General features: G+C 45.5%; 1 protein-coding gene across 1 annotated transcript in view; it reads right to left on the reverse strand.

Moving 5' to 3' along the window:
* Positions 1 to 8,315: 8,315 nt before the first annotated feature.
* fand (Pre-mRNA-splicing factor SYF1 fand) overlaps positions 8,316 to 27,714 on the reverse strand; it is a 98,523-nt gene continuing 79,124 nt past the window's right edge. Inside the window, exons 20-23 of the mRNA XM_065442576.1 lie at positions 24,197 to 24,383; positions 17,173 to 17,281; positions 16,682 to 16,794; positions 8,316 to 8,466 (exon numbers count right to left, since the gene is read on the reverse strand). Coding sequence (XP_065298648.1) covers positions 8,408 to 8,466; positions 16,682 to 16,794; positions 17,173 to 17,281; positions 24,197 to 24,383 — 468 coding nt within the window. The 3' untranslated portion in view covers positions 8,316 to 8,407. The remainder of the gene's footprint in view (positions 8,467 to 16,681; positions 16,795 to 17,172; positions 17,282 to 24,196; positions 24,384 to 27,714) is intronic.

Genomic DNA, 27,714 nt, shown 5'->3' on the forward strand with positions numbered 1-27,714 from the left:
AGGAAAACACAACCTAGCTAACACACAACAATCTAGCTTCCCTACTGTTCTAAACAGAACAACCCCAAAATGAAGCCTAGAGAGTCAAAGCAAAAACCAAGCACTCAGCGTAGATACAGCACCATGTCGCAAAGTCCATCTCACCGCTGTCAGCCAGTTGTCAGGATTGGGGGCTCAATCCCATCGCTCGTGGTCCTTTGCCAAGATTGGAGTACGGCATGAATTCGAAGGTAGCTGGCCCATGCCGTCGTCCAACTTATTTACGCTGAGGACGTCGATGAAGTGAAGAACTGCTTCTCATCGAGAACGAGGAATATGGGTTTATTTACAGAAATTAAATCAGTCTAACATGACTGCTTGAAAAAGAAGAGTGTCAGTCCAACATGACTGCATGAGAGAAGTGTATCAGTCTAACATGACTGCTCAAGAGAAGTGTGTCCAGCATTCGCACAACAACAGTTTTTATACACTCGGTCCGCCGGCCATACGAGGCGGCGACTGTTCGATTACTCATCACCAACTCGCTGCTGCTCCGCAGATCAGTTTACGTACACAAAGGTACACACATTCCGATGCCCAAACGACGGCGTTGGAGGGGTGCCGTTCCGGGAAGTATCGGTGTCAATCGTGGGTAGCTCGTTGTCTTGCGTCACGCCGAGGCATGAGAAGCACCAAAATACGTCTTTCCCGCGGCCGCTTGTCCATGCGTGTCAGATCAGGTCCGCGTTGGGGAACTCCGGAACCATTGTTCGTCCAACGAGCTCGTTCCGTCACAATGGTGATGGGGCTGGAGGAAGGAGGCGGTTTTCATCACAAAGGCCGCTTCTTCGAACGCCTCCTAGCTGCAGTGACGGAGAGGGGTGCGGAATGCGCGTCTTGCCCCCTTGTCGTAATTGGGTGGCAATTTTGCCTTGCAGCTCGCCATTCTTAACAATGTATGTATGTGCATGGTGGTATGCTCCAGACCCCACCGTCGGTTACACTTCGCTCCTAGAAGAGACAGGACATGTGTCGAGTGCTCGAGGTACTGAACAACACTGCAATTTAGTAAACTTGGCATAAATCATGGATCCGGGACCTCACAGAGGTGCGACATATGCTTACGGCATTTCTCTCGCATTTACCGCTGAACTGCCATTAATTTTTTTTCCCTCCCCATGTGTACGGTAGCCAATCGGGCCCGTCCATGGTTAAATTCCTTGCCTTTCGCACTTCCATCATCTGCCCTTTTCTTTAGTATGTTGCAATTTTTTTTGTCGGCGACCAGCCTCATTTTTCACAGGACGAAGTACAACATGAAAGAAACCTAGCTGTGCTTGTCGTGGGCAGCTTTTTTTATATTCCTGATGCTTCGATTTAAAAGATACATTTCATATCCAAGCCTAAATGACAGCGATACAGGCGAGATGAGTTAAGGTAGCTCGTGGTTTTGGACTAACGACGCTACTTAAGCAGAACTTTCGTCATTTGCGTGGTTGTGAACCGGAGTGAAAGACAGGAGGGTAACACGCCTTCCCGAAATGGAAAAAATAGGAATGACCCTTTGTTCTAAGGTTGGACATACGTCAAGGACCCACAATACCAAACACCAATTGGGTATCAGCTTACAAAGGGGGAACTCAGATGAAACGTTTTCAAGTGGATAGGCTTTTAATTATCCTTAGGATATTTTTATTAAAATTTCCTTCCTTGCCATCAGGCGAAATCAGACTAATAAGCATTTAAATTTTCTTTATTCTTGAGACCTTCTGTGAGTGTTCAGGCTGCTGTCATTTACAACTTCTTAGATTAAAAAGTCAGTTGTGAATAATAAATTATTTGTATAAGTGAGTAAACGCACACGCCAAAAAAAAAAAATCCTAGTCCATTTCTCAGTATTCACTGAATGAAGATGTAGCACGTCTATACTATCAAATTGTAGTGATGTGAAGAAAAAGGCCGTCCGAAAAAAGTGAGTCACGAATATAACTCATTATAAAAGGCGAGCTTGCGCCGGAAAAGAAAATAACAATCAAAGCGCAACGATGGCTGCACGCAAAATAGTGCTTCCTCTGAATCTGATCTACGAATGAAGGCATCTCTTCATCAGATTGGAATGGTCATACATTGCAGCGCAATCGCGGGCGTTGAAATGTGATCGAGAATGTATACGCCAGTATTCACAGTATTCGCTTCACGCGCGCAAACTGATCAGATAACTATTGGCGGCGAGGAATTACGGAGTCGCCATTTGTCGGAAGCGCCTCCCTTGCGTAGTACGAGAGATCACGCGGCGCGCTCCTCATAGGTTTCGCTTACGGCGCTCAATAAAAACACCACGCGGCAGCCCTTCTGGACATTTATGTAGGAACTCCCAAAACGCGGGAAGTTTTTGACTGTCGATATAATAATCTTGGGAAAACTGAAAGCACGGAATCGTTTACAGACGCCATCTCTTTATCGAATACGTACAGTGAACACCACTGCGCGCGGTCTCCACGACGGAGTCTTCCGAACCGGCTTCTTGCGTGAAAGGTAGCCAAACGCTGAGAGTAAACTATGTGAAATACCATGGTGAAATATGTTCTTACAGTGGGCCGTCTGTATAACCAAATGGAGCATAACAGAATGAAGCCTCAATCCAGCGATCGCACGGGTTCGCAGCGACCTACTGCGCGCCTGCATGCATGCATGTCCGCGCACGTTTTGCTTTCGCTGTGAGCGCATTTTCGCACCATGCCGTGAGCTTTAGGCCGCATCATATGAGCGCTTGACAGTACATTAGCAATCATTGTTGCATGGACGCTATCAGAACTGTTCAAAAATAATTTAATTATGAAGACTTCGACGCCTACGACGACTGTGAATCGTCGCGATTCAATCTTGTCTGTCTGCTAAATTCTTGGACCTTTCAATATTATTCCTCAAGTTACGTCGCACTGCATGCTTATCGGTCTTCTCAGCAGCGTGCGATTTCCCTCAGCTTCTTTTTCGCAATCGAGTGCATTAATTCATAACACAAACATGACCATATGCCGTGCCTTTTTTTTTTAAATGTGCGTCTTACCGCTTCCTTCCTGTTTCAGTGAACTTGCCAGTATCTAGCATCAACAAGTTTATAGGCCAAACCGTCATGACATTAGCCGGGCAGAGGGCGCGGGCGAGCGTCTCAGTGCTAGTGTTCCAGGGAGCATATACAGGAACACTATCTCAGTGCATGTTTTGTGCTACTCACCGAACATCGCGCAGTCCCGGCGCCGTAGCAGATATGTTCCTCGCGTCTGTGCTTGCTGCATACCCGAGTTGTAGCCGATGGCTGTCTGCCGGTTCTATGTTTCGCCAGCCAAGCTTCACGCAGCTCTTTGCCCTGCGGCTACGTGTGAATAAGGCTGACACCGGGCTCCGTTGCGTACGTCCAGCACTGCTGCACCGAGCGGTATCCTACCATGCTGTACGCCTCCAAAGGCAGCCACTACCTTTATAGTAGTACTTTCAAATGTTGTCAAGCAGACACCCAAGGCGGTAAAGCATCATCACTTAATCAGAACCGCGGCGCAGGTGGTACTCGTTTTCAGCTCGCTTCGGCGCTTCCAAAGCAGCCGACGTGGCCGCTGTGTCCACGTGATCCCTCATGTCACGTCACGCCGGCGGTGGCGCTCGCCCCCAGGTGGGACTCGTTTTCAGCTCGCTTCGGCGCTTCCGAAGCAGCCGACGTGGCCGCTGTGTCCGCGTGATCCCTCATGTCACGTCACGCCGACGGTGGCGCTAGCTTTTCCAATGGTGGAAGGAAGGAAGGAAGGAAGGAAGGAAGGAAGGAAGGAAAACTTCATTTGGTCCTGCAAGTAGTGATAATTCATCACTAAGCGGGCCGCTCCCACGTCGGGACCGGAAGGCCAAGCCTCACGGCCACATCGTGAGCCTGCTGGACAGCCCAGAATTGTTCATCCAGGTCCGGGCTGCGAAGTGCAGCCTCGCACCTGGACGCATCCTTGATCGCCGAGTCTTCAATTCTATCGCAAGACCAGAGCATGTGTTCGAGAGTGGCTAAAGCACCACAATCTTGGCAATGAGGCTCTGTATACGTCTCTGGATAAAACATGTTCAGTCTTTGTGGGCAAGGATAAGTACCAGTCTGTAGTAAGCGTAATGTAAGTGCCTGAGCCCTGTTTAGTTTAGGATGCGGCAAACTGTAAACTCTGCGATTAAGAAGGTAATACTTCGTGATTTCGTTGTATGTGGAAGGGGAGTCTCTATTCTCGGGGAGTACCGCCACGCCGTTGCGCGGGGCAGAGCGGAGGGTAAGATCTCGCGCTGCCTCATGAGCGGACTTATTGAGATTCGGAGGGGCTCCCTCGATCATCCCAAGGTGAGCAGGGAACCAACATAAGTAGTGTTGAGAGATCTCACATGTCTGCATAATTTTAAAAGCAACCTTAGCCACCGAGCCCTTCTCAAAGGCCCTAACGGCCGACTTTGAATCGCTATATACAAAAGGCCTGCGCCTGTCAACCAAGGCGAGCGCAATAGCCGCTTGCTCTGCGACCTCTGGCCTATCAGTCCGAACGGTAGCAGCGTTAACGAAACTGCCCTCATTGTCCACGACAACCATGGTAAACACCTTTCTCTCCTTGTTGAAAGAAGCATCGACGAAGCCAACCTTCTGATTCTCATCACGAATGAGTCTCAGTAGGCAAGCTCCCCTTGCCTTTCTTCTACCAACATTTCGCTCCGGATGCATGTTCCTGGGAACAGGCTTGACATGATACCGATTACGGACCTTCACGGGAATACCGACATGAAGCTGCGAAATCTTCTCCTGAGGAACCCCTAACTCTCTCAGAATCTGCCGACCCGTGCTAGTCGCAGAGAGACGCGCCATCTGCGTCCTCTCCTGAGCCTCAGCTATCTCATCCAAAGTATTATGAATTCCCAGCTGGAGAAGTCGGTCGGTGCTGGTGCACATTGGCACACCCAACACTTTCTTCGTGATCTTCCTAATCTGCGTGTCAAGCTTCTCCTTCTCCGATCGTTTCCACTTGTGCATGGCCGCCACATAAGTGAAGTGACACAATACAAATGCGTGCATAAGTCTAATGAGACTGTCCTCCTTGAACCCCGTCTGCCTGTTGGCCACCCTCTTCACTAGGCATACCGCATTTTCTGTCTTGGCAATGATCTTCTGGATCGTCAGCGTGTTGGCGCCGTTCGACTCAATAATCATCCCCAGAACCCTAATCTTATCAACCCTAGGTACTATGAGATCACCATTTCTTGTACGAAGCTGAATGCTCAGCTGGTCCACGGGGATCCATCCTCTTGGCTTGCGTCCCCTTCTAGTGGGACTGTACAGCAACAGCTCCGACTTGGAGGGGGAGCACCTTAACCCCGTCGGGTCCAAATAATTCTCAATTACATGTACTGCCTCCTGCAGAACACTTTCGATATAGCCCTCACTACCACCGGGACAACATATGGTCACGTCATCTGCATACATGGTGTGCCTAATCCCCTCAATCTCCAAGAGCTTCTTGGTCAATCCGACCATGGCCAGATTGAACAATGTGGGCGAGATGATGGCCCCTTGAGGAGTGCCCCTGTCTCCAAGATTGAACATCTTTGACTCCAGCTCCGCAACCTTCAAGGTAGCCTTCCTGCCTGACAGGAAGGACCTGACATAGTCATGAAAGCGCGCGCCGAGGCCAAGATCCGAAATGGACTTAAGAATATAAGAGTGGCGAACGTTGTCAAAAGCCTTCTCCAGGTCCAGCCCTAGGATGGCCTTAACGCCCCTTCCATCTCCATCAATGACCTGATGCTTGGTGAGCTTCATTGCGTCTTGAGTCGACAGCCCGGCCCTAAAACCAATCAGTGCGGGGGTAGACCTGGTTCTCCTCAAGGTACCTTGTAAGCCGATTAAGCACCGCATGCTCGGCTACCTTGCCCACACACGAAGTGAGCGAAATAGGCCTTAAGTTATCGATGCTCGGGACTTTGCCAGCCTTGGGAATCAGCACCGTGAGATCTGTCTTCCACTGCTCCGGAACCACCCCGTCTCTCCACATAGCGTTAACCTCCCCAGTAAGGTACTTGATTGACCTATCGTCCAGATTTTTCAAGAGCTTGTTCGAAATCCCGTCCGCTCCGGGAGCCGACTTGCTCTTAAGGCTATGCAAAACCGTGCATACCTCTTCCACAGAAAAAGTCCTCATCTAGGGAAAAGTTGTCCTCTCCTGTGTAGGCCTGCTCCGTCAGAAAAGCATCCGAGTCCGCAACAGGAAGGTATTTGTTGGCCAGCTTTTCAACCAGCTCTTCCTCTGAGGCAGACCCCACTGCTACAGCTCTAGCAAGGACGTGCCCCTGACTAACCCTCGTATTGGAGTCGTTCAGCAAATGCTTAAGCAAGCCCCACCCGAGGCCCTTAGCTCTTCTGTCAGTACTACCCCCCCCCCGGCTGTAATCGAGGAAGGTGAGGATATCGAAAATTTTCGGGTGTCTTCAGACGTATATGACCCCCTCCCCCCCCCCTCCTACTGGCCCCATGTAACCGGGGCCCACGGCCCCCGGGCACCCTCTGTTTCTACGCCACTGCATGCCGGCGCGTCTAGAGCTAAGTGATAACTTTGGAACAGTGGTGAGACGCTACAGGAAGCTCACCCGTAAAAAAAGAAGTAATAATGTATTGTTGCTTAAAATATTAGCTGAAATATAATCCGCGTGGTAAAAGGGGCCCCCAAGACTGCACAGCGGCGCCGATATACCAAAAGTTTCAGAGCTAAACATGTTCACATTACTGGTAGTTATTAAACCAGCATTTCGCATGTCAATGTAGCCCTGTAGTCCAGGGGCCAGTTCCATCACGGGCACTGTGTCGGAGATCATATTTCATGAGACTTTACATATGTCAGCAATAACTGTCACAAAATCACGGCATTTACTTTTTTAGATCTTAACATTAGACAGCCAAAATATATGCCGCAAACACTCATCCTAATACATCAGTACTTATCATTCTAACGTACATGTCCGCGCTGCTCCATCTGTTGCAAAGTACTGAAGAATATATCCAATGCTTTCCCTGAGGCAGCTGTTCTAACGCGAAAGCGTTAGGGGCTTTGTGTCTCAGAAAATCTCGTGTCGGCGTCAGCAACGTTGTCAGTAAGCAAAAATTTTCGTACATATTTCGGCATAGGTATATGCCATGCCTTGCTAGATCGACAGCGGATACCTTTTGTTAACTCTTCTAAAACTGAGAAAATGGACTGTGTTCTCTTACTCAAAACCGGCATTACAGTGCACGCAGTCAGTTCTCCGACGTGGTTGTCATGAACAGCTGACATACGAAATCGTGAAACTTCACCATCACGTCCCACAAAAAGGTCACGAGGTTGTTTTTCAATGGGTACCTGGCCATTGTAGAATCAGTGGCGATGATTCCGCCGATAATGCTGCTCGCACATCACCATCAAGAGCGCAGCGTTCCAATTCTGCTTTCGAGGACAGACGCCGCAATGCAGCTTCGACACCTGGCAAGCAGTCTCTCACTGACTAAGTGGAACTCGCCAAACTTAAGACTTACACGACTGCATTGATTAAACCCCTCACTGCAACTCCGACCTCCATTCAGACTTCCTCGAAGGGAAGCTACGCTTCTCTGTCGCCTTTGGTTAGGAGTTGCCTTCACGAAGGCATACTCTACATTATTTGGAGTGACTGACAGTGCAGCATGCGAAGTCTGTGGCACCGAAGAAAATATCGGCCATCTGCTGTGCCACTGTATACGATATGTCCCAGAAAGACAAGAACTTGTTAACGCTCCCAAAAAACTGGACAATCGGCCGCTTTCTGTGCAGGTGCTGTTGGGACACCGCCTCATCGCTTGCCGGCCCATAAAGCGGTGAAGGCACTTTTGTACTTCTTGAGGACGACGGGCTTGTGTGCATGTCTGTGACTATTAGTGCAATCACTATTAGACTCACCGCTAATTTCCTTCTTTCCTTCCCTCCTCTCTCTCCCTGTCATCTTTGTTTTCCCTTTCCGATTCCGTCAGTGTAGGGTAGCCAACTGGACATTATTCTGGTTAACCATCCCTGCCTTCTGCTTCTCCTTTTCCTTCCTTCATTTATAACTTCATAACGGTGCTTGCAGGCTCTTGTCTGCCAGGTCAGCGCAACAGTGGCGCCATCTCTCGTAATATGCTGCAAGCACACCGACTGCCACTGGAGCTTAGCTACACAGAGAAGCCGGATAACAGGAGACATGAGAGCCATATGGAAAAAAAACAGGGGTCGTGTGAAAGTCAAGCGTGCCCACAGTAAACAGCAAACAGAGCTACAAAGTTGAATAATAAATAGTGTGCATAGAGTAAAATTATTTTATTTTTGCTGACAGCTCTGATTAACTATAATTATCTGAAGTGAAGTAAGTTTGTCTATTTCTTAAGGTCACCAAAGACTTCCTCTGGAACGGATCTTTGTTCCACAGCTACCTCTGGAAAAGATCAAAAAGAAGAGAATTAGTAAAGAGATATTTTTTTATTTTTAAGCATGACACACACACACACACACGCGCGTGCGCAAAAAAAAGAAGGCAACTGCTTTTCAATACACCCCCTGTCAAATATTGGCATGCCCTCAGCAAGCACACGACGGTTCTTCACATTTACACAGATGTGGGCATGTGACATCTCTCAATGACAGGAACTAGACTAATAGACTAATATAGGCCACAGTGAGTGAAGAATGTAAATGCTCAACATCCACCTAAATCCTGCATAATTTGAGCTGTGAGCCACATCACAGCACAATTTTGCAGCTTCCAGAATTATGTATTGATCGTGAATTGTGACCATACATTTATATTTCAGAGACCAGGTTGTAGTGCTGCCTGCATGACCCAGGTCTGTATGACAGATGTACAATGCAGCTACAGTAATAGCATGCTGCTTTGTTTATACTTGACAAAGAGTAATTCTGTTTATCCCTAGAGGTGTGCGAGTAGTAGATAGCAAATCGAATATATATATATATATATATATATATATATATATATATATATATATATATATCTGAATATCGAGTCGAATATCAGAAACTTTTCATGCTTACAAATTCCCTGCAAGAAAACCAGCTGCTGCACTTGCTCAAGAGTCTAGTCTTATTGTAAAACAACAATGTTAGCTATCAGTAATTTAAGTACTTGGGGATCAAGATGTACAATATGGTCCACTCTAATTAAAGGGTGCACCATGTTAGTATGCCAGCATTTATTATAGAACAGTCCTTACCGAGGGCCTGGGAATTTTTTTCCGATGGAATCTTTGTTGCATAGAATCAAGTGCTTTTTGTCACTTGAAGCTGAAGTGATGAAGTTATGTAACTGAGACTACATGTATCAATTAGACCATACACTCTGTGCTTGCTGGATCACTACAAAACTGCCGTCGTCTATGAAGGCACCACCTACGTAGGGTGAGAGGTCACAAATACAGTCAGGCCTCGATGCAAACCAAAGAGCTATAGGTTGATTAGCATTAGGAACCCATGGAAAAACTACAAATGAAACGGTGCAAAAAGATGTGCATCTTTCGAGCTTAGGGAAGCAGAAAGTAATGCATCTTATGAGGAGAGACTGAGAAATGGCTCAGTCTCTTCTAAGAAGAAGAAGAGATAAGAAGCCCCACCCACGTCACCTTGCACTGCCTCATTTGTGGCTTCATTGTGGGACCCCAAAGCCAGTCGGCCTACTGCCCTCTGGTTAATCATCAACGCCGACAAGATTTCTGATTTTATAGCACAGAATTGCATTGGTTAACGTTACTGCTGGAACCATTACACTTTTCCAAATGCCTTGCACCACCTCATGTTTATTACAGCCACAAAGTCCTCTACATTCATTATTGCTGCATTCCGTTTCCCTTTCACTTTAGATTATCTCGGTGGACACTTGCGTAGGTATTTCCTTCGCTTATGTAGAAACCCAGTTATTTATATTGCTTGACAATGGATATGACTTCTTGTTGAATTGATACCGCATCATTACTTGCCTCTTCGTAAAAGATAATAATTCCAGATTTCTCTGTGCTAAACTTAAGGCCTAGATTTGCTGCTGTGTTAGCATTGATATTCGCAAGTCTCTGTGTATCCCTTGCATGGTTTGCTAGTAGCACTATGTCGGCTGCATACATCAGCCCAGGGACCTTGTGTTGCACAATTTGACCATTACAGATGCAAGATAGATCAAAACCCAAGTCACTGTTTTCCAGTCGTTTTTCTATGCCCTTAACATTAAGTGTGAACAATAATGGAGACAGAGGACAGCCTTGCTTCAGTGCTTGGTGAAATTCTACTACTTCATTCCACCTCCGGCCTTCCAATACAATGTCTACTTGTTTGTCCCTATATACTTTTCTCAACAGCTCCAAGAAATCATCGTCTTTGCCCTCATGTATGAGAATATACCATAGCGATTCCCTGTCTATGTTGTCACAAGCTCCCTTAATATTTAGAAATGCTATCCATAATGGTCTATTCTAACCTATTGAAATTTCTATGGATTGCGTTAGTATAAATGCAATAGAACCTCCTGCATATATTTAGGGAAAAAAAAAAACATACTAACCGAGAAAATGTGTGTTCGGAAGTGCCTAAAAAAATTGATAGACTAAACTGTAGTTGACATCTACGTAATGCGAAGCGTTGCACAAATTGTTACAGCACGAGATGAGATGGGATGCCACTACGAGCCGACCTGTTGGGGCTCGAGCGACCCGAGACATGTTATTTTGACGGGTTTGGTACACTTACATTTGTACTCCTCGAATTCGGCCTGAGTCAGCAGCTTCTTCGAGTGGGGCATTTTGGCAGGAAGTTTTGACGTGCCCACTCAGCGCGAATCGTTGTGGCACAAGACAGGGACAGCCAAGCGTGTCAAGCTACTAGGGCTCAAACGACCCGAGATGCTTATTGTAATTTTGCTATTGCATAGTGTTATAAGACTGGGAGGGAAGTATAAATGTAATTGAGCTAATGGGCAACACCGAAATACAATGCCTAGAATGCGACCAGAGCGATACATGATGCCCTTATGTGCGGCATGCAACAGGGAATGGCGGCATGTTTGGGTTACCGCCTATTAAAAATTAAAAGCGTGCAGTATGCTTTTAACGGCATTACGGCAACATGCACAGTGAAACAGATGAGTGAAGATGCTTATCGCAATACTGTTGATGGTGATAACTGTGAATACGGTGTGCGACGACCCAGGAAGATATCTGCTGGTACTGGAAGATGTAACTTGCTGCGCTCCAGCATTTTCACGTAAGCACAGGTGAGTATTGCGGGAAAGCTGCTGTGGGTAGCTACTTTTCTCGATCGTGCGCGCCTTGTGGCTTTTTTGTTTACATGGGATCTAGCGGCCAGAAAACGTATCATACAATCGCAGTATGGCGATCTACTGAACGTTGGTGCTGAAAGATTATGTTTTCTGGGAACGTATGAACTGTTAAAAACTAACCGTAACTCTATTGGGTCATTTTTTTGTGTTCTTGATTGCGAACATTAGCACTGGGAAACCGTACGTGACGGGATCATATCAACAAGGTTCTACTGTATATTATCCTCTAAGCGTTGGCCTAGTCTGAAACCATTCTGTAGTTCCCCCAGTATGAGTGCTGTTCTATGCATTCCCATGAAGATGAAGCTGGAAAAAATTGTTGCTTTCCCTCTTATGTAATAAAAACAAATGACAAAATGAGCTTACAAATATGCAGTTGTGGCCAATTGTGTAGTATAGACCGTTTACAGATTCGACTGCAGAGCATGAAAGAGATGGTGCTGCCAGTTCCGATGCCATACAATGCCTTATGAGTGCAGCCAAGTACCTGAATCGCCGTAAAAGCAGAATGGGCCTGTGCTAATTCTACTGATGGTGACGACGATGATGAAAAACGTTTATTTGCTCTATTTTGCAGTGATTTTTGCGGCTTCAGATGGAGTCTTCCAAATTCTACTGAGTGGATATGATACCATATTACACATATGAAAAAAAAGTGTGGCTTGGTAAACCTAAAAAGTATCCTCTGGCACTATGCGATATCAACATATCCTGCAGTACCATTGAGAAGAAATGAGAGTTCACGTGCCATGTAGACAATGCCTTTTAGTAAATAAATGATTGTCTGTTATATACGAATGAGTATTTTTACAAATTAGGCTACTGAGTTTCTTTTTAAAGAAATGATGTTTAGCTTTAATACGAATGTGATATGAACAGCTAAGAGCGTGACTGAGTGAGGAACACTTGAGTGTCCTTTTGCACACTTTTGACGTCACCACACTGTCGTGCTTCTTAAAGGGTACCCGGCCCCATTGCAATTTTTGGTTATAGATTGAATGAACACCATATTAGTTTTATTTTACCGAAATAATTTTTAAAGTCAGTTTATTATTCGGCGAGGTAGAAGAAATCGAATGCCCCGTTACCATACTGCCAGGAGGCAAGCGCAACTGCCAACAGAGACACTCTCTCGCTCTGCCTTGGGTAGCATCCACAAACGACGTTCCTTCCCTGCATTCTCCCATATAATGGAGCTGAGGGACTGCATCGGCTTCATATGACGAACCCCACCTTCTTTTCTTTTTTTCTTCTAGTTTTGTTGAGCGGCGCATTTCCAGTGGCACCAATGCACGTTCTGCATTGGACGATTTACTGATTTACCCATGTAATGTGTCATGGTGAGCGACGTTGATAGTACTGCAATTTACGTCACAGCATTTATGCATGTTACCTTGAGCCTATGGCTGGAAGCAGCACTTCCTTGAAAAGGGAAGACGTGTGATATTTGGTTTGAAATTTCAACTGTTTTAGCAGCAATGTAATACTTTGGTGACATGATTGTCAGTGAATAAAGTATGCGCTGTGCTTGTCTGTTTAAAATGACCCAACCTGGTGAGGGGTCCTTGAATGAAAATTTCACGTTTGGTAATGCCGATTTTATTCACTGGAGGCGATAACCCGTCAGGCAGGGTTTGTACAGAACATTCGACTCAAAATACAAGGACAATTCAAAGATTTCAAGGCCAAATTTCAAGAAGGGGGAAATAAACCTTATTTGTTCACATACGCTGGAAAATAGCGAAGTCTCATTCTTAGCTGCAGCTAAGCAGTTGCTGAGTAGGACACATACTTTGAGCTCTTGAAGTGGGTTTTTTAACTTGACTTTCCCATTGTAATGGTGTCAGTCAGCTAGTAGTGTCTGGCTTCAGTCAATACTCATCACATTAAAGCCAACTGGCAGAAACTTACTTCACGCCAGGCATTTCTAGAGCCTAGGGCTCTCATATCGAACCATAATAGCTGCAGTGTGAACCAACTAGCAAAACAACAAAAATAGATGTTTAGCAGAATGCATTGTTGGGCAAGTTGGTTCATTGGAATTGGAAACATTGGTTGCGCTTTCTAGACAATCACATGTAAGAAGACAGGACAGGTGCAAACTAACAACTGAGGTTTATTCGAGAAAAACACTCAAATATCAGACCATGCCAGCGCAGGCGCTTCAGGGTATCAGCAGCATAAAGCAGCATAAAGCCTGGAAATTTGCATGCTTCGACATGCAAATTTCCAGGCTGAAAGAGGCTGGCTTCCCTGATGTGGTTGTGCTGGCAGCGGTTGAAACGCTCGAAAAGAGGCTAAAAGCGCCCCAAAAAGTAAACTCTGATGTTGCCAACAAAGCTTCAAAGCCAGTAGTAATTCCATATGTTCACAGAACTGCACATAATCTGAAGAAGATAGCAACCAAGCATGGTGCCCCACTCGTTTTCTCGGCTCCCTGCAAGCTGAGTCACCTTTGCACCCGCATTGGGAGACTTCACGCCAGAAAGAAGCAAGGTGGCTGCGGCGTGAAACACAAGAACCCCTATTTAGATTGCCAAGTTGGCGTTGTTTATCAGATTCCCCTGACATGCGGCAAAACCTACATAGGCCAGACGGGCTGTTGTTTGAACGTGCGAATCCGAGAACACGAAAGATCAATTATAAACTGGGAGCAACGTCATTTACCCATGCATTGCTTAGACCATAAATGCAGGCCTCTGCTCAACCAAGTTAAGATCCCGCGCAAGTGCAATAATGAAAAAGCACGAGAACTTCTTCAGTCATATTATATAAAAAAGAAGGGACAAGCATGCATCAGTGACACATCGGTCATGCTTTACAATAGGGAGGCACGTTTCCTAGATAGTATGTTTAGGTGAGCCACGCCATTGGTTTTTTCTGATTTTGGGTTTTTCTTCTTTTATGCTGCTGTTGCTCTGAAGTGCCTGCGCTGGCATGGTCTGATATTTAAGTGTTTTTCTCGAATAAACCTCAGTTGTTAGTTTGCGCCTGTCCTGTCTTCTTACATGTGATTGTCTAGAAAGCGCAACCAATGTTTCCAATAACAAAAATAGAGGTACAGCTTGGTCATTTGATTTGGCTTTGTCTAGCTCCATGATGGCAGTGATAAACTAAATGAGCCTGTTGTTGGCTGAGGACATGCCCCATTGCATCGCTTAGCGACATTCTGGAAAGGACAATATCTAGGATGTTTTCCCGATAAAGTGTTCATGGCATAGCCTTGGACAAAGTCTGTTGCTATGAATGTTGAAAAGCCACCCCCAACCACAGTTTTCAAGAAATTCAAGGAGCACATTTATATCTAAAGAGCTTGAAGGGCCTATGAATCTCTTTTTTCAAATTCAAAAGTTTTCAAGAAGGTGTATGAATCCTACAGTCAGGGCTCGTACGTATGCATAATCTTAGTGGATGGTGCATGCAGTCATGATAATAAAACAAGATCATCTCCTGCTTAAATACATTTTCCTATAGTGCGGCAAGCACAGGGATTACCTAAAAGGATGTTGCTTCACTGCAAAGTTTCTTCCGGGCATGTAAAGCAAAACAAGATGGCCTCAACCGACTGCAGTTTCACTGAAGTGCAAAATACCAAGGTACTGTGGGTGCAAAATTTAAGGGCTTTATCCTTTTTTATCCAAGTGACTAACCCGGCGACAGATAAGCAAATATAATAGTGTAGCTAAGTATACGCATTCATGTATACATGCATATATAGCTCTGACTTGTCACTGCTTAGGCATCTCCAAAGGCTGTCATTCTCTTACATGTTCAGAAGAACCGATGGCTATGGGAGGCAGTAAAAACAGCTTATACATTTTTAATGGCACTGAAAACAATGTTATGAACAAATTGCTGACACATAACGACTGTCACGACAGATTACATAGTATTAACGTGGTAAGTGCTATCTGCTATTTTGTGTAAATTATTCCAAGCACTAATGTACTGTTTGCACTTTCCTGCATTTACTAAGCATGTCATCCTTTACTGAGAAGGGAAGCCAGAAGGCCCTCAATGGTGGTGCAGTCACATGTTCAAAAATGGCAGCATCCTTGCAGCGGCAATGTGAAAGGCCTCTGGCATATCAGCATATTGTTAAAATTATTTAGATGGCATGTCTAAATCGTTAACTATACCAAAAACTTATTCCTGCACCACCTAAACTTTGAACAATATTATGTGAGCACAGCACACCTTAGCGTATTAATTCGATTCTAACACGCCCTCGATTGTAACACGCATCCATTTTTTTGTAAAAAGAAAAGAAAAGTGAGAGAGAGAGAGAATAGAAGAAAAAGGAAAGAAAGAAAAGCGCCCTTGATTGTAACAAGCACGCGTTTGCCGTGACCTAAAGAAAGAAAAGTATTTTACAGTACCACGCACCTCATTCTTTCATACAGAAATACAACTTTCTCTCATTTGGAAAAAACAAAGATTTACTCCCAATTCACTAAAGTTGCGATAAATAAAAACAGTCGCAGTTTTGCACGAAAGGCAAAGCATCGATTATGACAGCAAATTAGTAGACAGCTATACGAAAAGTAAGGATAGTAGTTTTATCGGCCGTATAAACTTTTAAATGTTCGCTTATAACTAAATAAACAAGCATCGTGTCATGCACACACAAGCATGAACACGCATAACTTAATGACCGCAGAAACTCTTTAAACGCTGAAGTGAAGTAGCAGGAGCGAGGGAACTGACCTTTGTGCGGCCTTTCCCTTTGACACGAACTAAGCGACGAGAACACAGCGCGGTGCGCCTAGATGCGTAGACTAGTTCTTGCCTCCATCACAAATCGCTTTCAAGGTAGGGGCCATGCGGCTGAGCTGTACGTAGCAGACGTTGATGTAGAACGCCTCTCCTATTTGCGCCAGTCCCGCATGCAAGTTTTGGGAACTCCGAACGCCCGTAACGCGACCCGATTTCCGTTCGTCTCCACACACATGATCGCTTTCCTTTTAATTGCGGCATCATGATGGACTCTGCATGTCTTTGCAGTCGGCACTTCCATGCTGATAGAGCAAACGCAGAAAATGGGTAGACAGACGGTGCACCAACCTAAGCCAAAGGAAGCATTGCCTAAGCACATGTACTACAACGCATGGAGAAAGCTACAGCAGCTAGGCTCAAAGCGCGTACGAGACGGCCATGTTGAAATGCCGATGGCGATATGGTAACGCAGATTTAGGGTTGTACTCGATTCTAACATGCATGCAATTTTTGGACCTGTTTTATAGGGAAAAAAATGCATGTTAGATTCGAGTACATACGATAATTGCAGCCTAAATACCAAAACTAAACTCACCTTGAACTTGTTGGTCATCATCGGAGCCTTCTTCATCATCTATGCTGATTTCATCAGGGTTTGTGGTGCGGCTCCGCTCTGCTAGACTCTGCTCATCCTCTGTGGTCCCACCCCTTAAGAAACAAACAATTACTTTGATGTATACAAGACAGTTTCGCTCATTTTTGAAACATTAAAGACTTTCGGAGCATTTTAATTATTATGCACCAACCAAGTCGAAGTACACTGTTCCTGTGTCAGACTGGAAGGTGATACTCTCAAATAAATGTGCTACATAGGTGACAGAGGGCTTGGTGAAGAAAAAGTTAGGCACCTAGACAGATATAATGAAAATGTTAAAGTCTATGACTATTCAAAGCTGTGTTCTTAAACACCTCATGCACCCGGTATTGTCCTTGCGTTTTTTGTGCGCTAGTCGGCTAACATTTAATACCAACAAGACACCTTTTCAAGTAGCTATACCGGAGTTGTGAAAACTTGGAGATCCTTACCTGACAAAAAGGATGTCCTTGCCAGGCATCCTTGGAGTGTCCTTCCTTGCCTCATCAGCCAACAACTTAGCAGCTGCTTCCAATTGCTGCATCGAGTCTTTTGGAGCCTCTGCGAGAGTTTTGTCAACAAATAAATTTTTTATCCTTACTCACGCTCACATAAAGTGCACATTTAAAGCCTGCAGAGTGTTGTCTGGTCCAAATAAATTGGCAAGTGCTTCTCCTTTTTGTTGTTGTTTTGTCTCAATGCCACAACGTTTGACAATGGAGGACGTTGTAGTGAAAGGCTATACACTAATTGTGACCACCCTGATCATTGAAACCCCAGTACACAGTGTTTTTAGTCAATATCAAATGCAGTGGAATCACTAAAGGGGGAGCAAGGGGTGAGGTGGAGGTGAGACTGCCCCTAGGTGCAGCACTCGGAGGAGTGCAGCTGGCAGTGAAAAGGGGGGGGGGGGGTAGGGGAGTAAAATGACAGTGAACTGACAAATAATTATTTGTGAAAGAAGAGAAAAGGTGCCGGGAACCTTTTGCTGAGTGGAACAGTGGCCCTATGCATCGACTATACAGAAAACAAAAATGGAATGGAAATTTGCAGAAGGGTGCCCTTAGCAAAGCTGAATGACTTAGGGCGCTTTAGAACATGGAGTTAAAATGGATTATACATTAGAGACGTTGCCCTAGAGACGTACATAAAATGTTTTGTAGATACAGCCAGGTAGCACTTGGAACTGCTATAGAAATACTTTTCCACCGTAGCCGACTGCACTAGCAGATAGTGCGAGATTAGCACAAATTTGTGCTTAATTTTCTGACGAAAGCTCCTTCGAGCACCACACATTCTATTGAGACTGCAGTGCTGTCTCTGAGTCGAGAAAATGAACCAATTGTGTACTGGTTCATCATTAATAAAGCGTAATGCGACGCGAAGTGCTGCAAGTTCTGCTGGCACCAACGTCGTCAAGCGAGATGTTTTGAACTTGATAGTGGTGGCTTTTGCTGGAGTGACAACAGCTGCGGAAGCACTGTTCGGCAGGATGGAGCCGTCGGTGTATAGTATGTGTGTGTAATTCTGGTAGTTCTTATATATTAGGAGTAACATAAGCTGTTTAAGAGCCAGAGATGGTATATCTGTGTTTTTTCAAACTTAGGACACGAAATCATTTTTCAGTGGCTACCAAGTCACTGTGGTATTACTGGCAACGAACGTGCCGATCAAGCTGCTCGTTTAGCACATGTACAAGACAACTGCCTATTAATCCCGCTGTCTAGGAGAGATGCTGCAAGGATGCTCTGCATACTTGCACGCCAATGCACTACATTCGCTTGCATTGGATACAACCCTGGATCCAACCTTGAGCCTTCTACTTTCACCAAGACTTCCTCATAAGAGATGCGACCCTTTTGTGTAGGCCATGGCTGGACACCACATTTACAATGCCTACGTGTTATGTATAGGAATGGTTGACATTGCAGCCTGTGGCTATTGTGGCGAAGAGGAAACAATACATCATGTTCTGTGCCAGTGCCTGTAGTACAGCATGCCAAGGCAATCGCTTTCAGTTGTACTCAACCAGTAAGATAACCAGCCTCTGTCGAAAGCAAGAATTTTACAACATCAATGTGACTCAACATGGCATCAGAAGGCCATGCAAGCACTACTGTGCTTATTCAGATCAAGCGACCTGTGTTAACACCTCTTACTGGAATGCCCTTCCTGTTAATATTTTTTTCCTCATTATTTCTATCTGTCTTTCCTTTCTTTCCAACCCCTATTTCTCTCCCCCCCAGTGCAAGGTAGCAAAGCGGAAACTCACTCCCTGCTTTTCCTCTCTCTCTGCCTTTCTACAGAGACTGCATTCTTTTTTGCCTAGTTGCCTACTGTTTCGGCTCGTCAACATTTTTCTGTCCTTTCAAGTTTCCTCCTTCCAAGGTGCTTCTTTCAACTTCACTAAAAGAATGCGGATAATCTACTCTTGTATATACCTACGCGGCTACGTATGCAATGTGCACCGCACGCGGCTTTGCATACACTGTGCATACACATATTGCTACAGGTCTTTCAACATACTCAAAGTTTGAGTGTCTGAGATGAATCAGAAATGTCTCCTGCGAAGACAGAATGTCAAGAGGCAGGCATCCAGCTTCTGCTACTGTTCCTAAGTGGGACAACTCCTTCGGACGGCCAAGACATACACGAAGACAGGAGTCGGATGGCCAAGACATACTCGAAGACAGATGTTTCGCACTGTCTCAAGTTTTCTCTTGTGTGTGGGAGACAATGTGTACAAGAATATTTCTAGAACCAGAGCTACATAGAGCTTGGGCATGCTGTTGGAAGAATATTTATCTTGATTCCTGTTCAAGTTTCGTCAATTATGCCATATATCCCTAGAATCGGTAAAAAAATGCTTCAAGCAGCAACCCATCAAACTGCTCTGAAATATATGCACGAAGAATATGTAGCTGTGACACATATTTTCACAGATGGCTTTACAACTCAAGTCACTCATTGTGTGAACTTTTTGTGCCCTCTACAGGACAGTGATTTTCGTTTCATCTTGAGCGAGCAGCATCACCTATGTCAGCTGAGCTATATGGCATTAAGGAGGCCCTTATGCATGCACTACAGTAAAACCACGTTAATTCGAAGGTTTTCTGCGTTCCCGTATTTTCCAATGTAAATTTGACCGGACAATTCGAACCGGCAGCCTAGGCCAACCTGGTTAATTCGAAGATTTGGGGTGCTATGTGGCAATTCCCAATCCCCATTTCACCGCAAACCCGACGAAACGACGGCCATTCAGAGCCACGAGGTGATGCCACATAGCAATCGCGATTATTTATAGACGAAAAACCCGACCCGCAGTACTGTTAGCACAAAAATCAGTCCATGGTACAGCCCGCACACCGCCAAAACGCACGCCTGCAGTGGAGAAGACGTGCTTCACTACAACGCAGAGGGCATACTGGTTTTTGTCACGTGTTCTCGTCCCGCACTCCGCACTCTTCTCGCAGTCGCAGCGGTCGCAGCATCAGCGCGTGTTCCGTGTCGCTGCCACTGGCTGCCGTTCACCCATTCCCTCTCCGCGCCTGCGGTGACATGTGTGCGCGCAACGCTGATTGGCACTGTTTCTTGGTGTACGGTGGTTAGGGGTGTTGCAGCTGGTGTGGCGTTCTTTTTTTTTTTTTTTTGAACTGTGCAGAAGTGCCAGTGAGTGAAGATGCCAAAGTATAAGACTAATGCTGCAGAAAAGTTCTGCTTGATCCAAGAAGCGGGTAAGAACAAGTGTTCCAAGACCGGGTTGGCTGAAAGGCACAGCGTGCCCCTCTCGACGTTGTCCACAATATTGAAGAAGAAGTCGAAAGTATTGGAGGCCTACAGCAAGACACATTCTTTGAAGCGGTCACGAGTACGGGCTCCCACGTACCAAGATGTGGAATCAGCTTTACTTCTCTGGCTGCAGAAAGCAAACACAGCCCACCTTCCCATCAATGGAACAATACTGCGGGAGAAAGCCAACGACTTGGCTCTACAACTTGGGCACGAAGAGTTCAAGTGCAGCAATGGATGGTTCAGCCGTTTTAAAGAGAGTAATAATTTGACCTTCGTAGCCGTCTGTGGTGAGAGTGACAGCGCAAACGAGAGCGGCAGAGCAAACGAGAGCACCATCGACGACTGGAAGAAACACACATTGGCTCCGTTGCTTAGCGAGTACAGTGCAGATGATGTGTACAACCTTGACAAGGCAGCCCTTTTTTTCAATATGGTGCCCACAAAAACGTTCGCAGCAAAGGACACCGCAGGGCAAGGAAAAAATTACCGTTCTGTTCGGCGTGAACATGTGCGGTAAGCACAAGCTGCCGCTACTCGTAGTTGAAAGAGTGGGAAGCCTTGCTGCTTTAAAAATGCACGGCTGCTGCCAAGGGATGAGCTTATCTACCGGCCCAACAAGAAAGCCTGGGTCACAGGCGCAATATTTGAAGATTACTTTCGGCAGCTTGACTGCAAGTTCCTGGCCACAGGCAGGAATGTACGCTTCGTTGTAGATAATTGCGCGGCGCATGGTGACATCCCACACCCGATCACCCGCCATCCCAACTACCGCCGCGCACTTCTCTCCATGAGAGATGCATGCCAGCCTCGTGCGAAATCTCTCCCGTCATCCTTCCACCTCTCCGAACACGAATGGGCTGCGCCCATAGCTCTGTGCTGCGCCACCCTACGAAACACGAATGGACCCCGCCAACTGCACTGACAATGCTGCCGGCGCTGCTCCCAGATTGCTCGCGCGATTATTCTATGGCCCTCATTCAGTGCAATTCTGCTAACAGATTAAGTCGCTCATGCTTGTATTTGTTCGTTGCGTTGAAGTTGTTCCTGGCCACATTGTTTCTCAGCCTCGTTTGACTTGCCACCGAAACGGAAGATGGCTGATCTGCCAGCTGATCATCAGCAATGCACGACATTGCCAGTGAAAAGAAAGCGCACTGCCATAGATTCGGAAATTAAATGCTTCTGACTGACGAAACGATTGTCGCGAATGTGCTGCATCGGATAGTGACAGAGACAGCCATGACGGCTGTGCTGACGCAGTAGGGCAGGCTGCCTCAACATTGTCCCCGCAGGAGGTCCTGTAGATACTTCAGTCTCTCATGGGCTTGTTCTTGCGAGGGACCTCCTGCTTCACTATGTAGAGCACCTGGATGCCTTGGAGAAGGATATCGGCAAGCTTCATGTAAAGCAAGCAAGGCTGATGGACATGCGGTTTTCTCGCGCAAGCCAGTGGGATTAAAAATTAAATTATGGGGTTTTACGTGCCAAAACCACTTTCTGATTATGAGGCACGCCGTAGTGGAGGACTCCGGAAATTTCGACCACCTGGGGTTCTTTAACGCGCACCTAAATCTAAGTACGCGGGTGTTTTCACGTTTCGCCCCCATCGAAATGCGGCCGCCGTGGCCGGGATTCGTTCCCGCGACCTCGTGCTCAGCAGCCTAATACCATAGCCACTGAGCAACCACTGCGGGTGCAAGCCAGTGGGAAGTACGTGGTGAGATGCTTGTGGTTTCTCAAACTGAGATGCTGCCATGGCAACCTTCCCACATTTTTTAAAAGGGGCCTTTTGGGGCCACCAAAGCAATGCCTTGGCGGAGCTCATATGTCACTTGCCACCCATGACCCCTTCCGTAGTTGTTATAGCAGTGCCATTCTTCAATGCCGGCAGCCGTGGCTTGTTAACAACGCGATCGGAGAGTGCAGGAAGCAGAGTTAAACAGTTAAAAGAGTCAACACAATCAGATGCCGGATGGAGAAAGGTGGTGGGGAGAACTGGCCTCCCAGCCTTTGCAGTTTTCTTAGAACAGCTATGCCATCCCCTATATTGATTTTTTTTTTCATGCAACCCGGTTATAACAATTATCGGTTTCAACAATGGAATTTTCGTGGAACTTGAATATTGTTATAAGTGGGTTCGACTGTATTAGAAAAATATTTGAAAAATATTCACATTTACGAATAGTGACTATTTCATTCAATGACCAAATTTGATAGGACACTAGTATTCGATTCATTATTAGACAGTTTCGAATATTTGCACAGCCCTAAATGTAACATGCATCTATAGATAACTACTTCAACATTCATGCTCCCCTCACACTACTTGAAAACAGATAAGCTCTTAAAGTGCAGCAAGAACTACAGTGAAACTACTACAGGGAAACAGCAAACATGAACCATGTGAAAACAGAACCTTTAAGAAAAACACAAGGGCCACAAAAATCATAACTTATCCACTTTTACTTTCTTTTTTATGGAAAGTGTTACAAGAGGTTGCAAGAGTTCTGGGGTCATACGCTATAAATGGTTCACTTGTTGCTTGTTTGCTTGCTCAGACACAATTACACGGCTCCTGGATTGCTTGTGCAGGATTTGCCTGGCTGCTGTCACATGTGTGCAAGCCAAGCCAACTGTTTCTGGAGCAATTGCTTGCAGTATATGGCCTTTAGGCAGGCACTACCTGTCATTTTGTAACTTAAGTATACAACAAACGTACCTTGTTACTTGAGGTGAAAATAAACAAATTCTATTAATTTAAAAAAATCTTATTTGCCTTCACAATGTTATAGATTTTTCTGAAAAGCTGCGTTACAGATGTACGATATCTTGGACAAATTAACACTGTGAAAACTTGGTCCCAATAAAGCATGTTTCCCTACACTTTACTGTGTTGGTCAATACCTGTATGGCCAAACATTTTGTCAAACTGTACAAAGAGCAACAAAAAAGCTGCCTTGGAGCGACAGCTTTCAGCAATGAAAATTATTGTTTTATCAGAGTACCATGTGTAGCACTCTTCTTTACATTTTTCTGCCATGCACACCTCATGGTATGTGGCTTCAGTATATCTTCCCTGTAGTTTCCATTTCACTGTTCAACTTGCAGTTCACAGCTGCTAAGGAATATCTACCACATCTCACACCATTTTTCCATGTGACACTAACACCAGAAACAAGATCTCAATTCAGCATCCACAAGATCTGCCACAGTCTCAAAGCTTTTGTCAAGTAACACAATACTGCAAGAAAGTGCTTCCCACTTCTCACCTCCGCAAAGCTACCTGTGTTATGCCTGCTCAATTTATTACGCCCCTCACACTCCCACTGTCAGCAACAGCCACTCCATTCCCTGTCATGACATGCGTATCACCAGCTATGCAACTAGACTTAGACTTAACGTCACGACTCGGGCATAACTAAGAACACATTTATTGATGCACAATTTATTATGGAAACAGGATAAGACAAAATGAAAGTGTCAAACCACAATATGCTAAATATGCTAGTATTACATGGGGTGTGCTCCATGTAATGCTAGCATATTTCGGTCAGATTCTCACAATTTAACAAGCCAGAGAGTATAACTAGCAAAACAGCAGCAACATTCTGCTGTGAAGAAAGTGAAGCCATAATGTAAAAAGACAAAAGCATCAAATGCAAATAGGACTCTAACGTCACTCACCTTCAGTGCCTGCTGCAGCTGCTGCTTCCCTGGCAGTTGCACTCAGCATTTGAGCTGTCATAAAGTTGACCTGGGTGTTATACATGGCCTGTACGCTGCGCTTAATGCGTAGCATCTCCCTCATGGTGTCCTCATTTCCATGATGCACCTCAAACTCCTTCCATGTGTTCCAGAAGTCAGCTGTTGTCTGTGTGCCAAAAATGCACTGAAGCTGTGTTACATGCCCACTACAAAGGCCAGCATTCAGCCAACATTCAGTCAGGAAGCATGTTAGGTGAATTAAAGAACATCTTATTCACAAAACATTCATGCAAAAAAAAAGTGTAAAGCTGCCTTACTGCAGGACTGCACTTGATGAAATGAATAGTTAACCTACTTCGATAACAGGCATATGAGGAACAGGCATATGAGGACCAAGGAATTTCTTCCAACGGTTACTAAAGGCAAACACAAAATCGAGTTAGACTAGCAAATTACATTTTTATTTCATGGTGGCAAATCTATTCTTTTTGTGGCAATGTATGATTTATTAGTACAGAAAATTAAGTCCAAACTTTCTGGATATCATACCGATGCCACTAACGTCACTGTGATGCAAGAAATTTTGCAATATTTTCGTGAATTGAGATCCTATTTTGTACAAAGTTTACTTCCAGGATGACATGTTTCTTCTCAAATGTAATTCCTTTTCAATAATTAGTCAAACTATGAGCGGCATAAGTGACGGTGCCTGTGTTTTCCTCACTCCGTTCTTGCTGGGTGTTTTCATCTGACTGCACTTTCTGAACTAGAGTGGAGCATTTTCATCCTCAATTTGACATCACGCAGGGGCCAGTTTTGCACAAGTTCTTATCTCTAAAGCACCCACTACTTCAGAAAGTGAAGGCCATGCAGTTGTCATGCAAGCCATTTGTAGCTGATGACATTGCATAGTCAGGGTGTCTACCAAGTTGACATTTCCAAATTCCCTGAGTTTTCCAGGTTTTCCCTGAGTGCCTTTGCCCATTTCCCTGAGTGATGCAAAACTATGTTTTATGTCAAGACGGGCTGGAACCATATCACCTGATGCTGTCACTCTCGAGTAAGCACATGAAAAAAATTAAAAAGCGACTTAATCCAATTTGAATACTAAGGAGTAGTGTTTATGTTATTCAAAAAGAGAATAGAAGGCAGGGGTTAGTAAAATGCACAGCAAATAAAGTGTCTTCGAAAAAAAAATTGCAAATAAGTCGGACATTCACAAATACGAATAAAAAGGAGATGCACATAGAAGTGAATATATTTGAATATATGAGCAATCTCTATCAACTGATAGCAAGCTCAGTGGTATGAGGTCCGAACTCTGTCACAATTGAGATTCTCTCTTAACCACTCGTAAGTCAACCTCAACTGTCTCGACATACTCTCAGCCGGCGCACGACGCCTGAGTGTTGTGTTTCGCTGCTTTAAAGAGTTTATTTTCGTTTGGATGCGGGACACCTGCATCTCGGCATCAGTCAAAACTGTTTTTTGAGCTCGAGCTCCTTCATAACGGCGGCAGCAAGCTTTATTTCCCATTTATTCCTCAATGCATACATCATTTCTGTTCTTGTCCTCCTTCTGCCACTCGTTTGCCCCAAGGACCATTTGAAGCATCTTGGTCAGTTGCACAGTCCACGGCCGATTTTACAACTCCCTAGGGGTCGCGAAAACGTTCGAAAAATCGGTCAGTTGGAAAAAAATAAATGCGTGTCATTTACTGCCCTTAGGGGCTCAAACCTCCACAGGCACGTTCGAAAACGCTCTGAAGGCCTGTCGGTACACATATTAGGCATATCGGCGCTCGTACTGTGACAGGAAATACCGGGTGCACGTGTGTATAATTAAGGAATACATACTGTTTTCCGTGGCAATAGCCCCTTCCCACGCTTGTTATGCTTCACTGCAATACTTTTGCGTATGCTTCACCATGTAACATTTCTGTACAAAGGCGAAGCTGACTTTCGGGAACCGGCATTATGCAACGCACCGTGTTTTCTAAGTTTCTAAGCCAATCGCGAGGACTACAAAAGCGGAGTCCGTGCCATTGCTGACAGCAGCTAATTCTTTCAACAAAAAACTCAGCACCAAACGGCAAGAAGCTTCATAGCGAACGTCGAAGCAGCTAGGCCTAGCGTTGCCGCAGTGGTGGCAACGGCTGCCAGCGGATCTGCGCGCGAGAGTGCCGGTTCGAGGTGGCGAAGTAATCGAAACGGCAGCGGTGGTGCCTTTGATTATTGCCGTTTCGGACCTGCGGTCACGACAAAACGTCCGGAAAATCAGACGGCGAAGGGTTCTTGCGTCCGAAATTTCACACGTTCTGATGCGTTGACTCTATGGGGTACGTGGCGGTGCCGCGAAGCCATCCAAATTATCGGGAATCCGGAAAGTCGGTCGTTGACTGCACACTGGCAACTCATCCAGCCGACGACAGGGCGTCAAAGACGATTCACTGCGATTCATGTCTGCTGCTCAAGCCAGCATTACCGCGACTTTCGACCCTTCCAATAAAATTGCCGCTAATTTTCCCTGATAGAGGCCCAAATTCCCTGAGTTTTCCCTGACTTTTTCCAGACTACTCAAAATCCCTGAGAATTCCCGGTTTTCCCGGTTCGTAGACACCCTGATAGTGCTCGTTGATTAGTGATGTAGGAACAGAACTATGGGCCCTATACCGTAAAACTATTCCAATATGTATTTATTCCAATCTCCTGACATCAAATTTGCGTGACCACCGACGCAAGCACCGGGCGGTCCCCCGCAGGCTTGTCTGAACAGACCAATCAAATGCTCTCCTCGTTCGTAGGAGGTCACTTTTGTTTGCTTGAAAAACGAATAACATTGCCTGCACTGAGCAGCCTGTCTTGTCTAATTGGCTCACAAGAGGCAAGAAGCATGCTGAAGTGGCGAGGGATTCGATGGGGCCGAGGCACTGCACTGAATATTGATAACTGGATGAAGAGGGTGGTGCCGACGTCTGCGATTGGTCCGCTTTCCCTTACTTAGCTTGCGGTGGCTGGTCAAAAATCTCGGTGGCATGCAACGGAAGCTTAATAGTGAAGCTAAAACGGATCCTCAGCAAATAAGAGTAGGCAGAATGAGGTCATAAACATGTCGAAAATGCTCGAAAACGTTACACTGCCACGCAAAAAGTTTTGTTATACGCAAATAAACCCATACTCTCCGGCAGGTGTGGGTAGCCAGCACTTGAGCGATTGGCGACAACCATCTTTTATTCCTTTCGGAACGGGGCAGCCTGCGGCTATTCAGAAGAAAATTCAGTTTCGTTCGGCATATTAATGCATCTTTAGTGCGTTGACATCAGTTTGACGCATTGAGTTTTCACGGTTTTGTCACGTCGCGTGACAGGCAGGTGAAGTGGGTGCAGGCCGAAGACTTTTGACCAATAGCCGGGGGCTAATGGCAAAGAGGCGTCGAATTAGAAATAACTATTTTTCTTTTTTCGGTAAAATCCTACATAATCAGTGTGTACACGTCAT

This window comes from Dermacentor albipictus, chromosome 1 (genome assembly GCF_038994185.2).
Source record: "Dermacentor albipictus isolate Rhodes 1998 colony chromosome 1, USDA_Dalb.pri_finalv2, whole genome shotgun sequence".
NCBI lineage: Eukaryota > Metazoa > Arthropoda > Arachnida > Ixodida > Ixodidae > Dermacentor > Dermacentor albipictus.